At 40.8% G+C, this 23,248-nt stretch overlaps 1 protein-coding gene across 5 annotated transcripts in view; it reads right to left on the bottom strand.

Annotated features, from left to right (window-relative positions):
- Nucleotides 1-23,248, bottom strand: part of lpp (LIM domain containing preferred translocation partner in lipoma) — a 492,132-nt gene that overhangs the window by 291,558 nt on the left and 177,326 nt on the right. For 2 of the 5 annotated variants that reach the window (XM_060919812.1, XM_060919813.1), the window contains exon 4: nt 1,053-1,195. The exons of the other annotated variants lie outside the window; for them this stretch is intronic. In XM_060919812.1, the coding sequence (XP_060775795.1) occupies nt 1,053-1,153 (101 nt within the window). In that variant the 5' untranslated portion in view covers nt 1,154-1,195. The remainder of the gene's footprint in view (nt 1-1,052; nt 1,196-23,248) is intronic. 5 annotated transcript variants of the gene reach the window in all.

The raw sequence follows: 23,248 nt of genomic DNA, 5'->3' as shown, positions 1-23,248 counted from the left end.
TTTTATGATGGTCTTTGGCATGATCCGACCACGAGCAGAACTTGCAATCTCCCAGTTGAGAGGCAGACATGCTAACCACTAGGCCAACTCACGGTATTATTATTATTATTATTATTACTACTGCTGATTAGTCGTTAACAGCTGTGGTAACCTGTTGCATGTTCATTCCTCACTCTCAAAACTACGGTATATACCTTTCTTTTTGCTTTCAGGGCAGTCACTCAATTGTTCGAGTCGTTACTTAATAAAGTGAATAACTTAATTTTATTCTATAACCTTCTGGTTCTGCTCTTGTGATCAGAAAAAGATCAAATCCTAAGTAATCCTAGGATTTGAATTTGCCTAGACCTGCCACAAAGCCAAAGTGTGACCTTTAAACCAGAGCTGCTGAAACCAAAATGCAACTTATTAATTCTACAAACTGAAAGCACATTAGATAAGAGATTTTGTTGTTGTTGTTTAATCAGAGCAATGTAACATTACTAACTGAATAACACTTGCTTATTCACAGTAATACTGAATTTCCCCTGGGTTCGAAATCTCATTCTCTCCGGCTGTTTCCGAAACTCTGATTAGAGCACGACATGACCCTAATTTCCAACTTGACATCTCTCTCTATCTCCGTCACCTTCAGTCGTTTCAAGGATGAACATTGTTCCAGGTAAATTACTGCACCAACTTCACAACAATAAATCGTGTTAATCTTTCCTCAAATCCTCCCAGGGGTGCCAAAAGTGTCAGACTGTTCGTGAATCTGTAATCTGAGATACGATTCCATGGTGGAAGTGGACCTGGCCTACAGACTTGGCTGAGCACCAAAGCTACTTTACATGCTCTAATCTCCTGAAATGTCACCAGTCCAGAATTAGTAGCGAACGTCAACAGTGCACAATATTTACGGCTAATATAAACACCAGAGGGGCGTCAACAGCTCGGAGTGAATGTGATGAGGGCCTGAAAGGGAATGCTCTGTCCAGGCCAATCTCCTCGGCTTCATAAATAGAAAGGGAAAGCTTTAATGTATGGATGAAGCGTGTCATATGAGAACAGACCTTTGTTTTATGGTTGAGACTGAAACAGCTTTGATGGAGGTGAAAAACGACAGACACCTGTAACGGTTGGGGATCAGATATCCGCAGCAGGCCTTAAGCATGTGCGTGTTTAGCCGAAGAGGATGCGTGCAGCCACACAGTCTCTGTAATAGGATAATGAAGAAGAGCACATGTGTGGTTAAGTTCATTTAGCTTGGACTCAAGAGTACAGGGCTGTGCTGTCAGGTGAGGTGGCACCCAAGCCAGCATGCCTTAAGCAAATCCTCATGACCTTTGATGCCAGATTTCCTGGAATCATCAAGGACTGAATGAAAAAAAAAAAAACCCGTAATATTATTACGTTAGTATGTAATGACGCTCGTAGGAAATTCTTCTCTCTTAAGCTCTAAAATGTCATCAGTTACAAACTAAAGTCCTCCTCTCATCCTTTACCAGATGGCCTAACAGACCTTTATTTATATGGTTACACAGAACTGCTTGGCTTGTGCGTCTGTTCAAATGTTTCTGAAAAATGGGAAAAGAATGATTTCGGATTTAAAAATGAAGTGAAGCATGACCTAAACAGAACCAGGGCTTTGAACCAGAATTTTTTTCCTATTGGTTCGTTCCGAACAGAAACGGAATTTTAACGTTTCCGGTTTTGCGTTCCACCATTAAATAGACGTTCCCGAACCGGTTAGAACAAAATAATTTCGTTCCCGGAACGGTTAATTACGTTCCCTGTCAGCGGTTTAACAAATGGCTATAAAATTATGTCTCTGTCTCATCCAGCTTAAGCCAGATGTAGGCTAATTCTATTACAACCTTCATTAAATAAGACAAGAAATAATTCAAAACAATTATTTCAAATGTTGGCGATTTGGATTCTCAGTATGTCTTCCCATCGACACAAACAGAAAAAGTGCCAAAAATGAAAGATAATTCGTTTAGTGTGTTACCAAAGGCTAGTCAGGCCCTATGCATTGATAGGCTAACAGAGGTTAACGTCATTTAATGTTCGCGAGCCTCTCATTAACGTGGACAAATATATTGATATCGTGTTTGAAATTGGTGTTTTTGAATAACGATAGACTGCAATATTTACCTCTTATTTAAGATGTGGAGACGTGATAGTAGTCCACCCTCCCGCTCTCTCCATTCAGTCAGCGAACGTCACACAGGAAGTGAACCCCAGCGGGTCATAGAAACTTGCGCAGGAGAAGAATGACTTTTTTATTTGTAGGCTACGGAAACTTTGAGGAACGAAATAAAAACCGGTATTAACCGGTTACCATTATTTTTAATAAGCGTTTCTGTTCCGGAACATAAAAAATAATAAAGTTTCTGGTTTCGTTTCTGTTCCATGTGAAATAGAAAAAGTTCCCGGTTTTCGTTTTCGTTCCTTGAACCGGTTCAAAGCCCTGAACAGAACCTTTTTTTTTTTAGAAAGGGGAACCGAAGTCCTTTTTAAATTTGCTTTATTTCTTAATTAACGTGGTATTCGATTACGTTTTCGGTTTTATTAACCTTATATCATGACTCATACTGGCATATTATATTACACTTATCGGCCTTTTCAGTTTTTAGCCATGTTGAATGTAGTTCGTCTGGTCCACGGCAGGTGTCGCTTATCCGCGCGATCTTCACGAGACTCGTGCGAGACTTCAAACGTGAAGTGTCAACGCTGCCATTTTGAAAACTGTTTACACAGCGGCCAGATTGCCATATCATTCCAATTTAGATTTGCCAACTTCATCAGTGATGGAGATTATTCCATATGACTTCGAACTAGGGGTGTGTTGAAAATATCGATACGGGGATACATCGTCGCGGGCCTCTTCACGATACACGCATCGATACGGAGGCGTCAGTATCGATATTTCACGTGCAACAAACAATTAGTTTATCAAGTTTCTGAAAACTGCATCTGACAACTGCTCCTTGTTATGCGATGCGCATTTCGACCACACAAGGCGGTAGCGCCGTAAGCGGCAGCGCTGCTAACAGTAGAAGAAGTGAACACACACACACACACAAAACACACAACATGGACGAAGACGGTGAAGAGAAAATATTTTCGCCCCAAGGCACGGATATGGGAGCATTTTGGATTTACCAAACAACAGGTAAAGGCGGACCTGGACATGACACACGCAGTATACAAACACTGCCGAATGAAAGTTAAGTACTGTGGCAATACTACAAATCTGCACCTCCACATGACCCGACATCACGCTAGCATTTCGCAAGTAAAGAATGCTAGTGGTAGCACAACGACACAAGCAAATCTGACGGCGGGGTTTCAGACGAAATTTCCCCCATCACCACCAAAGGCTCAAAAAATCACTGCAGCGCTATTATCCTACATACGCAAAGACTTGCGTCCGTACAGCTCAGTTGAAAACGAAGGCTTCCGAGAACTAATTGAGGAATGTGAACCACGCTACACTATACCGACTCGTCGCTTCATAACAGAAACCGCTGTGCCTCGCTTGTATGCTGAGGTAAAACAACACGTAATCGAATGTTTTTAATGTTTTAAGTTTACTTTTATCAAAGCCATCTTTTTTTGCACTACAGCCTTGTTAAGGCCATGTTTTAAGTTTACTTTTTTTTCAAAGGCAGCTTTATTTCTGCACTACAGCCTTGTTAAGGTCATGTACATGTTACATGCACTACAGTGTAACTGTTGCTCTACAGCAAAATAAAAAAATAACATTTGGGTATACATATGTCTGTTTTCTTAAAAATGTAATGTTAAGTAATGTGAAATATCAGGATACGTATCGCCTTGAAGACCATGTATCAGGATGCACATGTATCGCAATACGTATCGTATCGTGACCCCTGTATCGTGATGTGTATCGTATCGCGAGGTTGTTGGCAATACCCACCCCTACTTCGAACCAACGTGGAGTAGAGAAGAGCTGGAAAGACGACAGGATAAGGACAAGTCCGTCGCGCCGGTATTTACGTCATTACTGTCGCACAATTAAAACGTGCCAGATCAGGCGGCTGGTGGGTTTTCAAAATAATAAATACATGCATGTATTTTTGTGATAAATACATATTATACTGAGCGCATTTCCCACATCATCCTCACTAAGGTTTCGGACAGCACTACAAAATGACGTCCCCACTATATAGTGAGTATGGAGCGATTTCGGACACAGGGAAAACTTCCGGCTTGATTACGTTAGCATTCGAAGGAGAGCACGCGTCTTTTGACAACGTTGGCAGATGTTGGTCACTTTGATTTCCACTGTACGTTTTACTTCCGTCCTACAAAGTCTCGGACAGGTCTCAACGAATCTCGTTCACGGCCATTGCTTTGACATATGGACTGATATATTACAGAGCATATTTCAAACACTCATAACTTGCTATCGCAGTGACAAAACGGCTGTCAGAAATGCATTCCTACATTTTATAAAATGAGGGAAATAGAATTTTGATAATAAAAAATTTGCCCTCAATACCCCTTGAAATTCTTTTTCTTCCTAAATTAATTATGCACCCCATCTCTATGCCCACTGAAAACAAAGGTTAATAATTTAATCCAGCACAATCCCAACCACGCAGTTACTAAGGATGCTGCAAATGCACCAGTCAACACCATATAACCATGGTGAACATTTTTCTTCCCCCCCCCTGCACCCTGCAGGATCCCATCTTGATGCACACCTCCAGTCTTACCCAGAAACCTTGCAAACCTTTCTAGCAAGCACTTTCTAGATCTATCTATATTTATATCTGTTTAGAACACTGTGGAAATAGGGGCGTGGTCAAGCATTGGTTTATGAATGGAGGGCAGGGCCAGGGAATGTGAGTGGCAAAGTGATCCGACCTGTTGTTTTGTGTGTGTGTGTGTTTCAGTAACGACAAAGCAGTGAAAAGGAAGAGGAGAGCGAAGAGGTGGTCATCTCCCAACCAGTGTGTGTGTGTGTGTGCGCGCACGTGCGTGTGCGCGCATGTGTAAAGTCGCTCTAAAAAGCAATTTTGGAAATAAGAGAGACTGTGTTTAACATCAGTTCCCGCCTGTCTGCATTTCAGTATTCCACGCACCTCAGGGACGTACTACAAACACATTATTGCTGCTTTTCCACTACAAACGCGGCTGAGTCGGGCTGAGCCGTGCCGTGCTGAGTCGAGCTGAGTGGGGCTGTTGGAGTTGCATTTCGACTACAACCGCGCTGAACCGTGCTGGCTGGAAGTGGGTGGACACATTGGGTGGAGTTAGCGAAAGTGGGTGGACGTCAGGTGATGTCGTTAAGCAGCGCAAACAGTGACATCAGTGACCTTTTAAGCGGTAGTCTCACGACCCGGATAGTAAACAATAAACATGGAGGACATGGAGTCGTTAGTGTTGCTGGTCTTGGTGCTGTGGCTTGTTGTCACCGACAACGCGGACAGATACTGGCAAGAGCGTATAGATGAGGCGAGGCGCATAAGGCTTCAGAAATTCTCGTAATTCGTAATTCTTCTTCTTCTGGGTTTACGGTGTTTACAGATCCCAGCGTGCTCGCGGGGCGTGTGTGGGCATGTGAGGACACGCCTCCTCACCAATCAGTGCACAGGGGAGTGTCTGCTCACGCCCCCAGCCTCACTCGGCACGGTTTGGCTCGCTTCAGCCCCACTCCAAAACGGTGCGAGTTTTAGGGGCTAAGCAGGGCTGAAGCGAGCCGAGTCGTGCTGTTTTTTGGTAGTCGAAACGCGAGCCGTGTCGGGCTGAAGTGAGCTGAAAAAGGGTAGTGGAAAAGGGCCATATCTGTTTATTGCGAATTATTATTTGGTTACATCCCCAGAACACATACTTGCTAGGTCATTTGTCAGTAATGGTACGACTTTAAATAAGCAATTATAAGCCATTAGTTACTTCAAAAAGTTTCATAAAGACTTGCTTTCACTCACGTATACTCTATGTAAACTGACCGATTTTTCTTAACATTGGAGTTTTAGGTTTTCACCTACGTCATCCTGGAACAAAGTGTCATGATACAACCTGATGTCATGTTATAAAGGTTTACGTAGATTTATAACAGTTGTCATGAAGGGCGTATGTGGGTGTTATGTAGCATTATGAACATAATCTTTAATAAACCTTTCTGTTGTCATTCTGCTGGTAGAATGAGATCACCAAATTGTTTACAGCATCATTGTTTCCCTGTTCTTTCTTTTTTCTTGCGACTTTGGACTAACTATATCTTTAGACAAGTGTTGCCAGGCAAAACGAACCTCGCCCGGCGGCACTTATTTTATACCTATATGTTGATAATGGTAATAGTTCTCAATCATCAGCTGTCAGGCTATAGATCTAGGAAAATCCCTGACCTTGACATTTCAAGGTCAAAGGTCATGGTGCCAAATGAAAGTCCATATGGCACTTCGTACAAGTTGATAAGGGTAAATATCTCTCTACCATCAACTGTTTTCAAGTTGCAGCCTTCTGAAAATCCGTGACCTTGAGTTTGAGCTTTCAAGGTCACTCAAGGTCAGAGATCATGGTGCCAAATGAAAGAACATAGGAGTTCCTATATGCTCATAATAGTAAACATTTGTCTATCAGCAACCGTTTTTGAGTTATAATAGAAAAATGTGTTATTTTGACCGAAAGGTTGACCTTTCTGGTAACCTTGACCTGATTACCCCAAAAATTTAAATCAGGCGGCACAGTGGTGTAGTGGTTAGTGCTGTCGCCTCACAGCAAGAAGGTCCGGGTTCGAGCCCCGTGGCCGGCGAGGGCCTTTCTGTGTGGAGTTTGCATGTTCTCCCCGTGTCCGCGTGGGTTTCCTCCGGGTGCTCCGGGTTCCCCCACAGTCCAAAGACATGCAGGTTAGGTTAACTGGTGACTCTAAATTGACCGTAGGTGTGAATGTGAGTGTGAATGGTTGTCTGTGTCTATGCCCATGTTTACATTAGACCGTATCAGCGGATCATCAGATTAACGTTTTTAAAACGATTAGTGTGCACACAGCAACACCAATACACGATTTGCGTGCACACAGCAACACCAATACACGGATACGCTCGGCTCCGCAGGCATCCTGCACTCCAAATCACTCCACCCTGAACAGCGAGTGCCCTCTGGAGGGTGCGCACTCCGGCCCTGCGCAGCTCACAGAGCGCGCGAGTGAAGCGCACGAGCAGTGATTCGGGACTGAGCCGCTGTGTGTGTGATCCCAGCGCAGATCACTTACCACTTGCAAGTGGAAGGATGGCAAGCCTAAAGACAATCATAACTACACAATGGGCAGTATTTGCATCAGTATTTGCAGTATTTTCATACTTTTATACTCTTTAATGAAAGGTGATACAAGGCGGAAGTCCGCGCCGTTTTTCAGCAGTCGCGTCACATGACCAACGCCAGCGAATCAGGAAGGTGGATGTCACAGTGACGTTGTCCAATGACGACGCCAGCTAGAGCTCAGCACAGCATATCCGCGTATCTCAATGTTTACACAGCACCGGACCAGACACGATCTGGATTGAATACGTGGACCCTGGCGGATTCCCGTTTCCCGGCGTTTCCAGGCGGTTTAATGTAAACGGACAGTGCATCCGCGAAGAAAACGAGACAGATACGGTCTAATGTAAACTTGGCCTATGTGTCAGCCCTGTGATGACCTGGCGACTTGTCCAGGGTGTACCCCGCCTTTCGCCCGTAGTCAGCTGGGATGGGCTCCGGCTTGCCTGCGGCCCTGTGGTACAGGATAAAGCGGCTAGAGATAATGAGATGAGATGAGATCTATGGACCATTGCCCACCTACCCTGAAAATTTAAAGTCAATCAGTGCAACCGTCTAGATGCTAGATTGTTAACAAACAAACAAACAAACCACACTGATTACAATACCTCGCCCCGCCTACTCCGTCATGGGCGGAGTAAAATTTTTTTTTTAAAACAATGTTATGTCCTGCTGAATAGCTTGAGAATGAGAAAAACAGTGAACTGTTCCGTATGGCTAAGAGGAGAAACAGTCTTGAGTATTTCAGAAAGTACTGATCTCCTGGGATTTTCACACACAACAGTCTTTAGAGTTTACACAGAATGATAAAAAAAAAAATCATCTCACATGATGCTCCTATCAGCCAAGAGTGAGAATCTGAGGCAATCATGGCACAGAATCACCAAAACTGTACAACTGAAGACTGGAAAAAGACCAGGAGATTTTTTTTTCTGTCTAGTTTGGTTGCGTCTGTGCTCATGATAGCCTCAGATGTCATTGGTGCGTCTTTCTCCATCAGGCGGCCATTCTAGGCAGACTTCCACGTCATCTACCTGAATACCGGTATCTCTCTGTGAAACTGCTGCACATGGGTTAAGGTCTCAGGATGTTCTCCTCATGACCGTTCCTCAAGCTCGGACTGCGCTAGGGAAGAAGGCCTTTACGTTTTCAGCACCATCTGCTTGGAACAGCCTGCAGAACGAGCGCAAACTCCACTACCTCGTTTTACTCAATGATTTTAAAGGCATTGGCTAAGTCCATTGAATTGGAGTTGATCCAAACTTGCAGACATTTTAATTAGTAACGTCTATTTCTCTACACGCTGGAAAGCACTTTGAGATGTCTTTGTCTGCTATGATTTAAAGGAGAACTGAAGTCATTTTTAAACTTGCTTTATTTCTTAATTAACGTGTTATTCAATTACGTTTTCGGTTTTAGTAACCTTATATCGTGACTCGTATCGGCAACTAATTGCAATTAAATAGTGTACTTATTGGCCTATTCGGTTTTTAGCCATGTTGAATTTAGTTCGTTTGGTCCACGGCAGACGTCACTTATCCGCACGATCTTCACGACTTGTGCGAGACTTCGAAACGTGAAGGTCAGCCAGGTGTCAGTGCCGCCATTTTGAAAACTGATTTCCAAATGAAATATTGCACAAAAACGAATTTAAATGACGATTACTGCCTACTTTTTTCCAGGGCTTTGAACCGGTTCAAGGAACGAAAACGAAAACCGGGAACTTTTTCTATTTCACATGGAACAGAAACGAAACCAGAAACTTTATTATTTTTTATGTTCCGGAACAGAAACGCTTATTAAAAATAATGGTAACCGGTTAATACCGGTTTTTATTTCGTTCCTCAAAGTTTCCGTAGCCTACAAATAAAAAAGTCATTCTTCTCCTGAGCAAGTTTCTATGACCCGCTGGGGTTCACTTCCTGTGTGACGGTCGCTGACTGAATGGAGAGAGCGGGAGGGTGGACTACTATCACGTCTCCACATCTTAAATAAGAGGTAAATATTGCAGTCTGTCGTTATTCAAAAACACCAATTTCAAACACGATATCAATATATTTGTCCACGTTAATGAGAGGCTCGCGAACATTAAATGACGTTAACCTCTGTTAGCCTATCAATGCATAGGGCCTGACTAGCCTTTGGTAACACACTAAATGAATTATCTTTCATTTTTGGCACTTTTTCTGTTTGTGTAGATGGGAAGACATACTGAGAATCCAAATCGCCAGCATTTGAAATAATAATTGTTTAGAATTATTTCTTGTCTTATTTAATGAAGGTTGTAATAGAATTAGCCTACATTTGGCTTAAGCTGGATGAGACAGAGACATAATTTTATAGCCATTTGTTAAACAGCTGACAGGGAACGTAATTAACCGTTCCGGGAACGAAATTATTTTGTTCTAACCGGTTCGGGAACGTCTATTTAATGGTGGAACCCAAAACCGGAAACGTTAAAATTCTGTTTCTGTTCGGAACGAACCAATAGGAAAAAAATTCTGGTTCAAAGCCCTGTTTTTTTCAAACTTTCCTGATTGCTATCAAAACAAACAAAACTTCCGGCTTGATTACATCAGCATTCAAAAGAGGGCGCGTGCGTCTTTTGACAACGTTGGCAGATGTTGGTCACTTTGATTTCTGCTGTACGTTTTACTTCCGTCCTACGACGTCTCGCACAGGTCTCAGCGAATCTCGTTTACGGCCATCGCTTTGACATATGGACTGATATATTACAGAGCACATTTCAAACACTCATAACTTGCTATAGCAGTGACAAAATAGCTATCAAAAATAAATGCATTCCTATATTTAATAAAATGAGAAATAGAATTTTGATGATTAAAAAAATATTGCCTTCAGTTCTCCTTTAATGTTTAATGTGAAACTATACCATATGTACTGCTGCCATTCTTGGCCAGGTCTCTCTTGGAAAATATTTTTTTTTTTTTAAATAATAATAATTCCTTGTTTTTGGCTGCAAGGAGTGGAACCTGATATGGCCTTCTGCTGTTGTAGTCCAGCCACCTCAAGGCTTGATGTTCTGTGCATTCCGAGATGCTTTTCTGCTCACCACGGTTGTAAAGAGTGTTTATATGAGTTACTATATCCTTCCTGGCAGCTCGAACCAATCTGTCCATTTTCCTCTGACCTCTCTTACCAACAAGAAATTTCCACTCACAGAACTGTCGCTCACTCAGTGTTTTTTGCACCATTCTGTGTAAACTCTAGAGACTGTTGTGTGAAAACCCCAGGAGATCAGCACTTCCTGAAATCCTCAAACCAACCCTTATAGTACCAAGATCTATACCATGACCAAAGTCAGTGAACACATTTTTTTTCCCTTCATTCTGACGTTTGATGTGAACATTAACCGAAGCTCTTGATCTGTACGTGCATGATTTTTTTGCCACATGATCGGCTGATTAGATATCTGCATGAATGTTCAGGTATCCCTAATAAAGTGGACAGCGAGTGTGGGTGGGTTAAGGATGTTAGTTCTAGCTTTTCTAGCTCCGTACACTAACTGTTCCGTTTCAACCCGAGTGTAACATGTTCTTACGTTACTTCGGCGTTCTGGTTTTTTCCCCCCCGGACTTCCGTGTGTTTGTACCAAAAGTTTAGTGATGCATGAAAACTGCTTCAAAACCAGGTGTGGTCCTTGTAACTGATCTCTGGACCATATAAATTCACTCGTCTGTGGTTTGCTTTAAGAGTTTAATTGGACTTATGTGATGATGAGTGATGCATCGGTCCAGGTTTCCAAAAATATGTTCATGAATGGTCATAAACAGCTGTGACTGGAATTACACATTTTGTCATCGAACACCTATCTCATCTCATTATCTCTAGCCGCTTTATCCTGTTCTACAGGGTCGCGGGCAAGCTGGAGCCTATCCCAGCTGACTACGGGCGAAAAGGCGGGGTACACCCTGGACAAGTCGCCAGGTCATCACAGGGCTGACACATAGATACAGACAACCATTCACACCTACGGTCAATTTAGAGTCACCAGTTAACCCTAACCTGCATGTCTTTGGACTGTGGGGGAAACCGGAGCAACCCGGAGGAAACCCACGCGAACACGGGGAGAACATGCAAACTCCACACAGAAAGGCCCTCGCCGGCCACGGGGCTCGAACCCGGACCTTCTTGCTGTGAGGCGACAGCGCTAACCACTACACCACCGTGCCGCCGTCATCGAACACATGTTTATGAAAAAAAAAAAAATCTAAGGAGTCACAGGCACAAAAGATAAGAACTGAAATGGAGAGGAGGGTGGGCAAAGCCACTGACTGTTATTTCACCATATCCACTGTGGTACTTTGTTGAAACATGAACAATTCTCTACACCTCCCCTTGTTGCTTTCTTTTTTGTGGAAGCTGTTTTGTGGTTGCCATGTTCTTTTATCCTCTTGTTGATTGATACAGACTTTATGTTTTCCCTCCGGAGCCAAGACAGCCCACGCACAATCATCTTTTAATATCTACTCCAGCTCTCGTCATCCCTTCCTCCTTAACTCTTACATACTGAGAAACCGCACGAGTGTCTGTCTCTCTCATGTCTCCACCTCTGCCTCTCTTTCAGACAAAAACAACCTTTAACGTCATTCAAGCACACCAAGGGTCATCAGACCACATACACACGGAGCTGAATTGGAGCATTTCTGTGGGATTACTACATGGTTTGTTTGTTTTTTTTCTTTTGGTTTAACATATGTTAGCATGAGTTTCCTATTAAGACAGATTCCTATTAAGACCTGCACCATGTTGTGGACTAACAAAGTGGAAGGAAACATATGCTAAGATTATTCTTCTGACTACTAGTTTCTGTTTGGGTTGATTTTAATTACTGATTTATTTATTTAAAAGTATGTTAATACACTCAGGAAATTTATACAGTTAATAAAGGAATAGGTTCCAAATAACGAGCTAAAAAGCATTTGAAATTGGAATTTCAGAAACGGGCTGGGAGACATTCACATGGGATAAAGACTATACCAAGACATTATCATCTGTACCAGTGTAGTATAACTTTAGTAATATGACTGATTTACAAAATGTATCTAAGTATTTTAATACTTGCACTAGCGCTGCAGTGTTGTAAATCATTTAAATGCCACTTGAAAATGCGAAGATAATCGTGTGAAACACTGAAAACTATGCTCTTGATTGCCAGCAGGAGGAAGGAAAAAAAAAAGATTCTCGGTTTAAGGGATGAGTACTGCAGCCCGTCTCAAATGGCACACTTGTGGTCTTGGTTTGCACATCCCATCACATCATAGGCATTTAGCAGATACTCTTATCCATATCTACTGTACGTACAACATACCCTGGGGAGCAGTTGGGGGTTAAGTGCCTTGCTCAAGGCACTTCAGCCATCCTGCTGGTCCAGGGAATTGAACCAGCAACCTTTTGGTCCCAAAACTGCTTCTCTAACCAATTGGCCATGGCTTCCCCCACCCTATCCTGAGGTCCACTCGGCTATAGGAGGTCCCAGTTCTTATTTTAGTCTTCAAAAAGCGCTAATCAGGGTTGTCTTACTCTTACTGTATCTTATGGAAAGAAAGACAGACAGACGGACAGGCAGAAAAGAAACCAAACAAACCAAACAAAGCAAGAAAGAAAAAGAAACCACAGAAACAAAGCAAACCAAACAAACCACAGAAACAAACCACAGAGAGAAAAAGATAGAACCAAAATAAAGCACAGAAAGAAAGAAAGAAAGAAAGAAAGAAAGAAAGAAAGAAAGAAAGAAAGAAAGAAAGAAAGAAAGAAAGAAACCAAAATAAAGCACAGAAAGAAAGAAAGAAAGAAAGAAAGAAAGAAAGAAAGAAAGAAAGAAAGAAAGAAAGAAGCCAAAATAAAGCACAGAAAGAAAGAAAGAAAGAAAGAAAGAAAGAAAGAAAGAAAGAAAGAAAGAAAGAAAGAAAGAAAGAAAGAAGAAGGAGCCAAAATAAAGCACAGAAAGAAAGAAAGAAAGAAAGAAAGAAAGAAAGAAAGAAAGAAAGAAAGAAAGAAAGAAAGAAAGAAAGAAAGAAAGAAAGAAGCCAAAATAAAGCACAAAAAGAAAGAAAGAAAGAAAGAAAGAAAGAAAGAAAGAAAGAAAGAAAGAAAGAAAGAAAGAAAGAAAGAAAGAAACCAAAATAAAGCACAGAAAGAAAGAAAGAAAGAAAGAAAGAAAGAAAGAAAGAAAGAAAGAAAGAAAGAAAGAAAGAAAGAAAGAAGCCAAAATAAAGCACAGAAAGAAAGAAAGAAAGAAAGAAAGAAAGAAAGAAAGAAAGAAAGAAAGAAAGAAAGAAACCACAAAAAGAAAGAAAAAAAGAAGCCAAAATAAAGCACAAGAAAGAAAGAAAGAAAGAAAGAAAGAAAGAAAGAAAGAAAGAAAGAAAGAAAGAAAGAAAGAAGCCAAAATAAAGCACAAAAAGAAAGAAAGAAAGAAAGAAAGAAAGAAAGAAAGAAAGAAACCACAAAAAGAAAGAAAAAAAGAAGCCAAAATAAAGCACAGAAAGAAAGAAAGAAAGAAAGAAAGAAAGAAAGAAAGAAAGAAAGAAAGAAAGAAGCCAAAATAAAGCACAAAAGAAAGAAGAAAGAAAGAAAGAAAGAAAGAAAGAAAGAAAGAAAGAAAGAAAGAAAGAAAGAAAGAAAGAAACCACAAAAAGAAAGAAAAAAAGAAGCCAAAATAAAGCACAAGAAAGAAAGAAAGAAAGAAAGAAAGAAAGAAAGAAAGAAAGAAAGAAAGAAAGAAAGAAAGAAGCCAAAATAAAGCACAAAAAGAAAGAAAGAAAGAAAGAAAGAAAGAAAGAAAGAAAGAAAGAAAGAAAGAAAGAAAGAAAGAAAGAAAGAAACCACAAAAAGAAAGAAAAAAAGAAGCCAAAATAAAGCACAGAAAGAAAGAAAGAAAGAAAGAAAGAAAGAAAGAAAGAAAGAAAGAAAGAAGAAAGAAGCCAAAATAAAGCACAAAAAGAAAGAAAGAAAGAAAGAAAGAAAGAAAGAAAGAAAGAAAGAAACCACAAAAAGAAAGAAAAAAGAAGCCAAAATAAAGCACAAGAAAGAAAGAAAGAAAGAAAGAAAGAAAGAAAGAAAGAAAGAAAGAAAGAAAGAAAGGAGCCAAAATAAAGCACAGAAAGAAAGAAAGAAAGAAAGAAAGAAAGAAAGAAAGAAAGAAAGAAAGAAAGAAAGAAAGAAAGAAAGAAAGAAAGAAAGAAAGAAAGAAGCCAAAATAAAGCACAGAAAGAAAGAAAGAAAGAAAGAAAGAAAGAAAGAAAGAAAGAAAGAAAGAAAGAAAGAAAGAAAGAAGCCAAAATAAAGCACAGAAAGAAAGAAAGAAAGAAAGAAAGAAAGAAAGAAAGAAAGAAAGAAAGAAAGAAAGAAAGAAAGAAAGAAAGAAAGAAAGAAGCCAAAATAAAGCACAAAAAGAAAGAAAGAAGCCAAAATAAAGCACAAAAAGAAAGAAAGAAAGAAAGAAAGAAAGAAAGAAAGAAAAGAAAGAAAGAAAGAAAGAAAGAAGCCAAAATAAAGCACAAGAAAGAAAGAAAGAAAGAAAGAAAGAAAGAAGCCAAAATAAAGCACAAAAAGAAAGAAAGAAAGAAAGAAAGAAAGAAAGAAAGAAAGAAAGAAAGAAAGAAAGAAGCCAAAATAAAGCACAAGAAAGAAAGAAAGAAAGAAAGAAAGAAAGAAGAAAGAAAAACCACAAAAAGAAAGAAAAAAAAGAAAGAAAGAAAAGAAAGAAAGAAAAACCACAAAAAGAAAGAAAAAAAAGAAGCCAAAATAAAGCACAAGAAAGAAAGAAAGAAAGAAAGAAAGAAAGAAAGAAAGAAAGAAAGAAAGAAAGAAAGAAAGAAAGAAAGAAAGGAGCCAAAATAAAGCACAGAAAGAAAGAAAGAAAGAAAGAAAGAAAGAAAGAAAGAAAGAAAGAAAGAAAGAAAGGAGCCAAAATAAAGCACAGAAAGAAAGAAAGAAAGAAAGAAAAGAAAGAAAGAAAGAAAGAAAGAAAGAAAGAAAGAAGCCAAAATAAAGCACAGAAAGAAAGAAAGAAAGAAAGAAAGAAAGAAAGAAAGAAAGAAAGAAAGAAAGAAGCCAAAATAAAGCACAGAAAGAAAGAAAGAAAGAAAGAAAGAAAGAAAGAAAGAAAGAAAGAAGCCAAAATAAAGCACAAAAAGAAAGAAAGAAAGAAGCCAAAATAAAGCACAAAAAGAAAGAAAGAAAGAAAGAAAGAAAGAAAGAAAGAAGCCAAAATAAAGCACAAGAAAGAAAGAAAGAAAGAAGCCAAAATAAAGCACAAAAAGAAAGAAAGAAAGAAAGAAAGAAAGAAAGAAAGAAGCCAAAATAAAGCACAAGAAAGAAAGAAAGAAAGAAAGAAAGAAAGAAAGAAAGAAAGGAGCCAAAATAAAGCACAGAAAGAAAGAAAGAAAGAAAGAAAGAAAGACCACAAAAAGAAAGAAAAAAAGAAGCCAAAATAAAGCACAAGAAAGAAAGAAAGAAAGAAAGAAAGAAAGAAAGAAAGAAAGAAAGGAGCCAAAATAAAGCACAGAAAGAAAGAAAGAAAGAAAGAAAGAAAGAAAGAAAGAAAGAAAGAAAGAAAGAAAGGAGCCAAAATAAAGCACAGAAAGAAAGAAAGAAAGAAAGAAAGAAAGAAAGAAAGAAAGAAAGAAAGAAAGAAAGAAAGAAAGAAGCCAAAATAAAGCACAGAAAGAAAGAAAGAAAGAAAGAAAGAAAGAAAGAAAGAAAGAAAGAAAGAAAGAAAGAAAGAAAGAAAGAGCGTTGTTTATTTGAGGTGGTGAGGGTAGAGACGATGGGGCACTGAATAAATAAATGAACAAAAACTCATCCCGCCTCATTTGCACTTTAAGGCTTCTGAAAGCGTTTTCAGTCTCAGCTCACAGAAACACTACGCTCCCGTCTGAACCCACACACACACAGAGAGAGAGAGAGAGAGAGACTGCGACTGTGTGCTGTGTAGGATTACTAAATGAAGCAGGCCAGTAAGATGTCAATTTTAGGGAAAAGAGTGGCACATAATTGAATATAAAGGCCATCAATGAATACGAAACCGTAGTGTTTGCATTAGTAATGACAAAGTTACTAAACACCGATAATACCAGCTGTCTAACATGATCAGCACTGTAAACTGTAAACGAATCCATTCTGTGCAAGATTTCTACAAAAAAAAAAAAATCCCCGATATCAACTGAGTAATTACCCAGGGCTGGCCCGCACTAACCCCTTCATCTGGCCCACACATCGCTGTGGAATTACAGCAACAAATTCTTTGGAATCTGGCAGCCAGAACACAGCCATAAAACGGCAACATGCTGAAGAGACCACATGTTTACAGCCTCAACCCAAAGTTGAAATACTGCACACTGAACCACTTTACGCTCACAATACACTCACTGCCACAGCTGGCTTTGGCGCGTCTAAACTCAGCCGTATTCGGCCCACGTTTTCGTTTTTTCCTGCTAACTGACAAAATCAGACTCGCATTGCCTACTCTAATGGCTTTACTTTGTTTGGATAGGATAGTTTGTTTTTTTTTTTAATGTGGTAACAACACTCTTAGGACACAAAGTCCAGTTGAGTAACTCTGAACAGATTTCATTATGAAATAACTGTGTGTGTGTGTGTGTGTGTGTGTGTGTGTGTGTGTGTGTGTATGTGTGTGTGTGTGTGTGTGTTGGGGAGGGGAGGGGTGGGGGTATTTAATTGGTATACATAATGGTGTGAAGTTCATTTTGCCAAAAATGATGTGATCACGTTACGATGTACAGTATTTGTGCAAAAGTTTGTGGACGCCTGACTGATACCAGTGTGTGTTTTTTGAACCAGATTTATTGCCCCTTTGCTATTACAATAATATCCACTCTTGTGGAAAGGCTTTCCACTGGATTTCGAAGTGTGGCTGTGGGAACTGAACCATTAAGCCACAAGAGCCTTAGTGAGGTCAGGAGAGGAGGCCTGAGGTGCAGTTGGCGTACCAACCTTGGTAAAGTATACGTCTTCATGGACTTCACTGTGCACTGGGGCATTGTCATGCCGGAACATTTTTTGAGCCTCTTCTTACAGCAACAGTCTGGCGAAGGTTCGCTTCTCACCATAATGGTCAGGTGTCCACACACTTTTGACCGCATCTATTGTAATTTAGATGCAAGTAGACCTCTGAACAACTGGATATTTAGAGATAAACATAACAGGCGGCATGATGGGGCACAGCTCACAGCTCCAGAGTCCTGAGCTCGGGTTACTGTCTATGAGGATTTCTGCACAGGTTTCCTTTGGGTTCTCCAGGTTTATTCCCACCTCCCAAAACCTGTTCTTTCCAAGCAAAAGTGCCATATCAGGCCATTTCCTTTCAAGGACATGTAAATGAGTATTAGCTCAAGTCTTTGAAATATTATCAGGCGGATATTTAAGGGGTCATCCATAATTTTCATCATTATCACGAGCGTACAAACCGTACGCGGAGGGGAGGGGGTTAATGACCAGGCGTACACTTTTTAAAAATGAAAAAATGATGATCCGTCAATGCATACATGCCAACCTATACGGAATGTCCGTATTTTATACGGATTTGATTCAATAAACGTAATATACGGGCGTATAAATAAAGTTATACGGATTCTTTAAAAAAACTTCAATATTTATTTAGAGCTATAATCAATTCCCACGATGATAAAAGAGCGCATAACATTTACAAACGTACTGTACACCACAGACAGCCAGTAAAGAGTCTTATGAAATCGCGCGTTATCTTGTGGTAGTGAGACTTCGTTCCACTTTTGATCATGCGCACACCGCATTGCGAGAATCCCACCAACCGTGAAGTCATAGACATATAAACATAGACGCCGCCTTCTGCGTAGAATCATACGTCATCCTCGCCGCCATATTGGATGTGGCAAAGTGGAGATTCTTCAACCGTCTCGGCGTCTAGACAGTAGCCGAGAATAAAGATGCCTCATTCATGTGCTGCGTTTAACTGTACCAACAGGGTTACCGTCCAAACGAGATCACATGGGATTACCTTTCACAGGTGAGACCGGAAAAATACTTTTCATTGTATTTGGTCATTATAACGTAATTTTACGAACAGATTTTCCTGACTTTGTGGCTAATATGAAGTCTCGCGCATAATAGCCGCTCGGTGAAACCTGTCTCCAAACAACGAAGTATTTCCTTCGTAACTACGCCGATAACACTTTGTGTTTTTGTCAAACATTGGAGCTTTGTATTCATTCTGAAGGTTTATTGTTATTAATATTGAATAAAAAGTAACTGGGATATATCATTGTTAATTATCATTCAAATTTTAGGTAAATTATTTTAATTTGCATCTTATACGGATTTTATAAGGGAAATACGGATTTTGGAGGTTGGTTATACAGGTTTGATTGACCAAAGGTTGACATGTATGCAATGTGCGAATCGGCGGCCGCCATGTTAAAAATTTTGCGCCACATCGGTGTTGCCAGCTAGCTCTACACGCTTTCTTTACCGCTATTCACAAGACTCCTTCAAACGAGTACGAGCAGTTTTTAAACATTTATTGTTTCCTGCATTCATCTGAGAAGCGGCAGGAGGCAGTTAGGGCAGGACAGGCTGCTTGGAAAGAATCAAAAACGAACGTTTCAAAGCAAGCTGAGCTGTGCCGGCAAGCGATCGTCCGGACGGAAAAAGTCAAGTCGACTTTTACAATTCGGGATTATTTCTCTCGTAAAACGGTACGTAGGATATCATATGGGTATTTTGTACTTGCGTCAGCAGTCAGTTGAATTTTATACAGTCAGTCTTCTTTTCTTCCATTTCAGAATGAAAGTCCTGCACGACCAGCCCCAGCTCCAAAACTGGATTTCCAATTGTTAATTGTTCATGAGGAGCCAAAAGGCAAGAGCTCCCCTGAAAAAGACAGTCCCTAATTTTCAAAAATGAATCGCCTGCTTTCTATGAAAAAAAATAATGGACCCGTCTTGTGTCTTCTTTTCTTCTCTTGTGAATCTTTGTATTGTCCTGTCATCCGATTTTAATAAAAAGTAATACAAGACATGGTTTTATTTTGAATTCCTATTCCACGTAGATCCATCATCATTTTTTTGTCCGCTAATGTACACTTTGGGGGGGGGGGGGGGGGGGGGGGGGTTGCTCAAAAGTCTACTCTTTGTAGACTCATGATAATGATGAAAATTATGGATGACCCCTAAGTATATTAATTTCTTGAAAGCGAGAAAGTTCCGGGTTCGAACCTCACGGCTGATGGGGGCCTTTCTGCGTGGGGTTTGCACGTTCGCCCCGTGTTTGCGTGGGTTTCCTCCACAGTCCAAAAGACGTGTAGATAAAACACCCTGCTGCACAAGCCAGTGCATATTTGGTGCCAGTCCCAAGCCCGGATAGACTGGGGAGGGTTGAGTCAGGAACGGCATCCGGTGTAAAACTTGTGCCAAATCAAATATGCCGAACAGATCTGCTATGGCGACCCCAAACGGGAGCAGCCGAAAGAAGAAGGTTTAAGTATATTAATAAAAATTACTTTAAATGTTTATCAATGGGTGCCAGTCAGAATATTCTGAATCTTTCAGAGCACTGACGATTAATAATGTGGATGTAATGACATCACCACCATATTAATCTTATTGTTAAACTTGGTGAAATCCTGTGTTTATCCCTGTATCATTTGTAGACCCCTCCCCCGCAAAAAAAGGAAAAAGAAAAAAGAGAGAGAGAGAAACAATACAGAAAACAAGGTTGAACACTTTCTGTTTCTACCCAGATTACTGACTTGCTGCCCTGGCACTCCAGTGGCTATGGAAGCCATCTTAACCCCCTGCGACAATTTGTCAGCTTGCACTCTGCTGTCACCTCATGACATCGCAGCACATGTGCGATAGCAGATGCTGAGCGCCGGGCCAAGCAAGAGCTCAAGTGACAAGTAAACAACTCTGGGATAAACCGGCAAATATCAAACTGCCATGTACATAGCGACGTACAGGAACTCAAAGACGCAACTTTATCTCAGGAGAAAACGGGATGAGATGAAGGACACGCTCAGACACACGGTCCAGCATAAATAACGACGACATCAGGTCATGTTTAATCTCAAGAACGCCACATTCAACCTGAGTCCTGTCAAGCCGAAAGTGACGGAATATGAGAAAAACAACAGCTCTGCTTACTCATCCGACACAGCCAGGCTGTTTTCATTCTTTCTTTCTCTCTCCCCAGTTTGCACCATGTTTGTTTATGGGCTAATAGTTGTAATATGTGGCTGCTCCAAACAAAAACAGTGGTAATGGTGTGTACAGTGGGCTTCTTGTGTATACAGTCCAAGCCAGTGCACCAGAACAATTTATTCCATTTGGAACCTGAGTACCGCACACCAGAATTAATAGCGGAGAGGTCCTTTTTTCATTTTGTATAGCACAGAATGGGATACCAGTTGCACACCAATTACTGTGAAACAACAACAACAAAAAAAAGTTCTCTGTGCCCTCTCATCAAGTTTCTTTTCACTACATTTCTTCTTCTCCTCAGCAACAGGCCTTTCTGAATAACCTGCTGCACAGAAGGCCCTCAGTTCCCTTTAGCGTTGTGGACAATCATGCAAAATCGCAGGCACAAATATACCACATGGATGCAGCTCATTCACAAGTCAAGCATACGCTTTGGGATCTGGAGTTCATCAAACATAGAAGGGACTGCGCTTTAGGCGTAATGGATGGGTGAGTATGAGTGATTCACACGTATTCAAGATTCATTAGATGCATGCACGGGGGGGACGTCCATTAAAGTCTGTTTGCGGTTGAGCATCATGCTGTGAACGACTTAAGATTTCCGTCATGTGCATCAGGAATAAGACACGATAAGGTGTTCTTTTATAGGAAAATAATCAGTGACTGGGTGGCAGAGGTGGACAGTAACGAAGTACACTTACTTGAGTACTGTACTTAAGTACACTTTTTGAGTATCTGTGCTTTACTTGAGTATTTTTTTTTGGGGGGGGGGAACTTATGACTAAAGGCCTCTGCATGCTCTTGCGACAAGGCTTTCGCAGATAGCGTTTCGCAGACAGTTGTAATTTATCATTGAGCGGGGAGTAGGCGTGTGCGATGTTATTCACCGCCACAACTCAAGGCGGCGCGAAGTCGCAAAATCGCTAGTAGTAGTTGGTGGGTGTGGTTAGTGGACTGTTTATCCTCTGGTTACTTATAATGACTAGAACTGGAGTCGTATAGATGTCCGTACTTCCTCACTTCCTCGATCAACCGCTCTTCGTGCTGCTCCATCTTCGCTCGTGTTTTTAAAAATGGCGGTCGTGAAAACAAACCAAACCGGGAAAGTAGGGAAGCGGAAGTGCGTGTACAGCGGATGTAGAGTGGACCAATCGGAGCCCTCTTGTCTGCGATGCTGTCTGCGGTGGTCACAATTTTTGGGAGGTGCGCGCAGAGCGTCTGCGAAGGGGGGGGGCTTCGCAGACGCCATCTGCGACGCCATCTGCGAGGACTGGGTTGTCAGCATAAATTGGCCTTAACTTCACTACATTTGAAAGACAAATATCGTACTTTTCACTCCACTACATTTCTATCAAGGTCCTCGTTACTTGTTCCTATGAAGCGGCTTTGAAAGTGGATGTTTTTTCTTTTCTTTTCTAAAACATGATTGTTTTTTTCGCAGGTGACACTGAGACAGCCGATCAGTAATCACTAGGGTCACGTCACATCCATAGACTGTATAAAATCAAGATTAATGATTTCTCAGCAGCATTTAACACGATAAGTTGATGGCAGAATGGAAGGAGGCGGTTCTTTTGGGGAATGCACGCATACATGGTACATGAACCCATGTTTCAGTTTTCTGAAAGAATTAAAGATTCGTTTCATTTCAAATGCTTGCTTTGTTTGCCGAAAACGAACCGCATCACGGCCTACAAAAACTCGCCATCCAACCTGTGGAAGCAATATTGAGGGATATAAACGTTTTATTCCAAGAGAAAGGTTGCAATGAAGTGGTCTGTGCTTTTAGAGCTAGCAATAACATTGCAATAGCCATGCAGTCTGGTTAGTCAAATGACTTTCTATGGATTTACCCGCCAAGTTGCCATCGCCTTGTCCACGGCTAACACTTACACATAGCTAATTAACTTGGACACTGTTAGTTAGCATGTAAAAACAGAGTTATGCTAACATGAATAATGTTAACTTATCTGAAGTGCTTTCAGAAATATCTCATCTCATTATCTCTAGCTGCTTTATCCTGTTCCACAGGGTCGCAGGCAAGCTGGAGCCTATCCCAGCTGACTACGGGCGAAAGGCGGGGTACACCCTGGACAAGTCGCCAGGTCATCACAGGGCTGACACAGAGACACAGACAACCATTCACACTCACATTCACACCTACGGTCAATTTAGAGTCACCAGTTAACCTAACCTGCATGTCTTTGGACTGTGGGGGAAACCGGAGCACCCAGAGGAAACCCACGCGGACACGGGGAGAACATGCAAACTCCGCACAGAAAGGCCCTCGCCGGCCACGGGGCTCGAACCCGGACCTTCTTGCTGTGAGGCGACAGCGCTAACCACTACACCACCGTGCCGCTCCCAAAGAAATTTAAAAAATAATATTAAATTATTCTATCCACATTCACTGGATATGAGCAATCACATGCTCTGATTGGCTACTCTACTACTAGGCTATCAGCTCATATACCATGAGTTGAAAAAAAAAATGGCGGAGTGTGTTGCTGAACCAACAGAAGACGAAATAAAAACTCTACTCAAAAACAAAACCCCAAAAAGACAAAAAAAAAACCAGCAACAAAATATGGGATAAAATTTTTTGATAGTAAGAACGTATCTTTATTTTTCACAAATTGCTACTGTCATTTCACTGGTTTGTTTACGTTCTAAGCGGAAATTATTTTGTTGGACATTTTGGATAAAAAGTTTTTATTTATTGAATTTGCAAAAAAAAAAAGAAAGAAAAA

Source organism: Neoarius graeffei, chromosome 4 (genome assembly GCF_027579695.1).
Source record: "Neoarius graeffei isolate fNeoGra1 chromosome 4, fNeoGra1.pri, whole genome shotgun sequence".
Classification (NCBI taxonomy): Eukaryota; Metazoa; Chordata; class Actinopteri; order Siluriformes; family Ariidae; genus Neoarius; species Neoarius graeffei.
The sequence above is the reverse complement of the archived record's forward strand: the minus strand, read 5'-3'. Positions and strand labels throughout refer to the sequence as shown.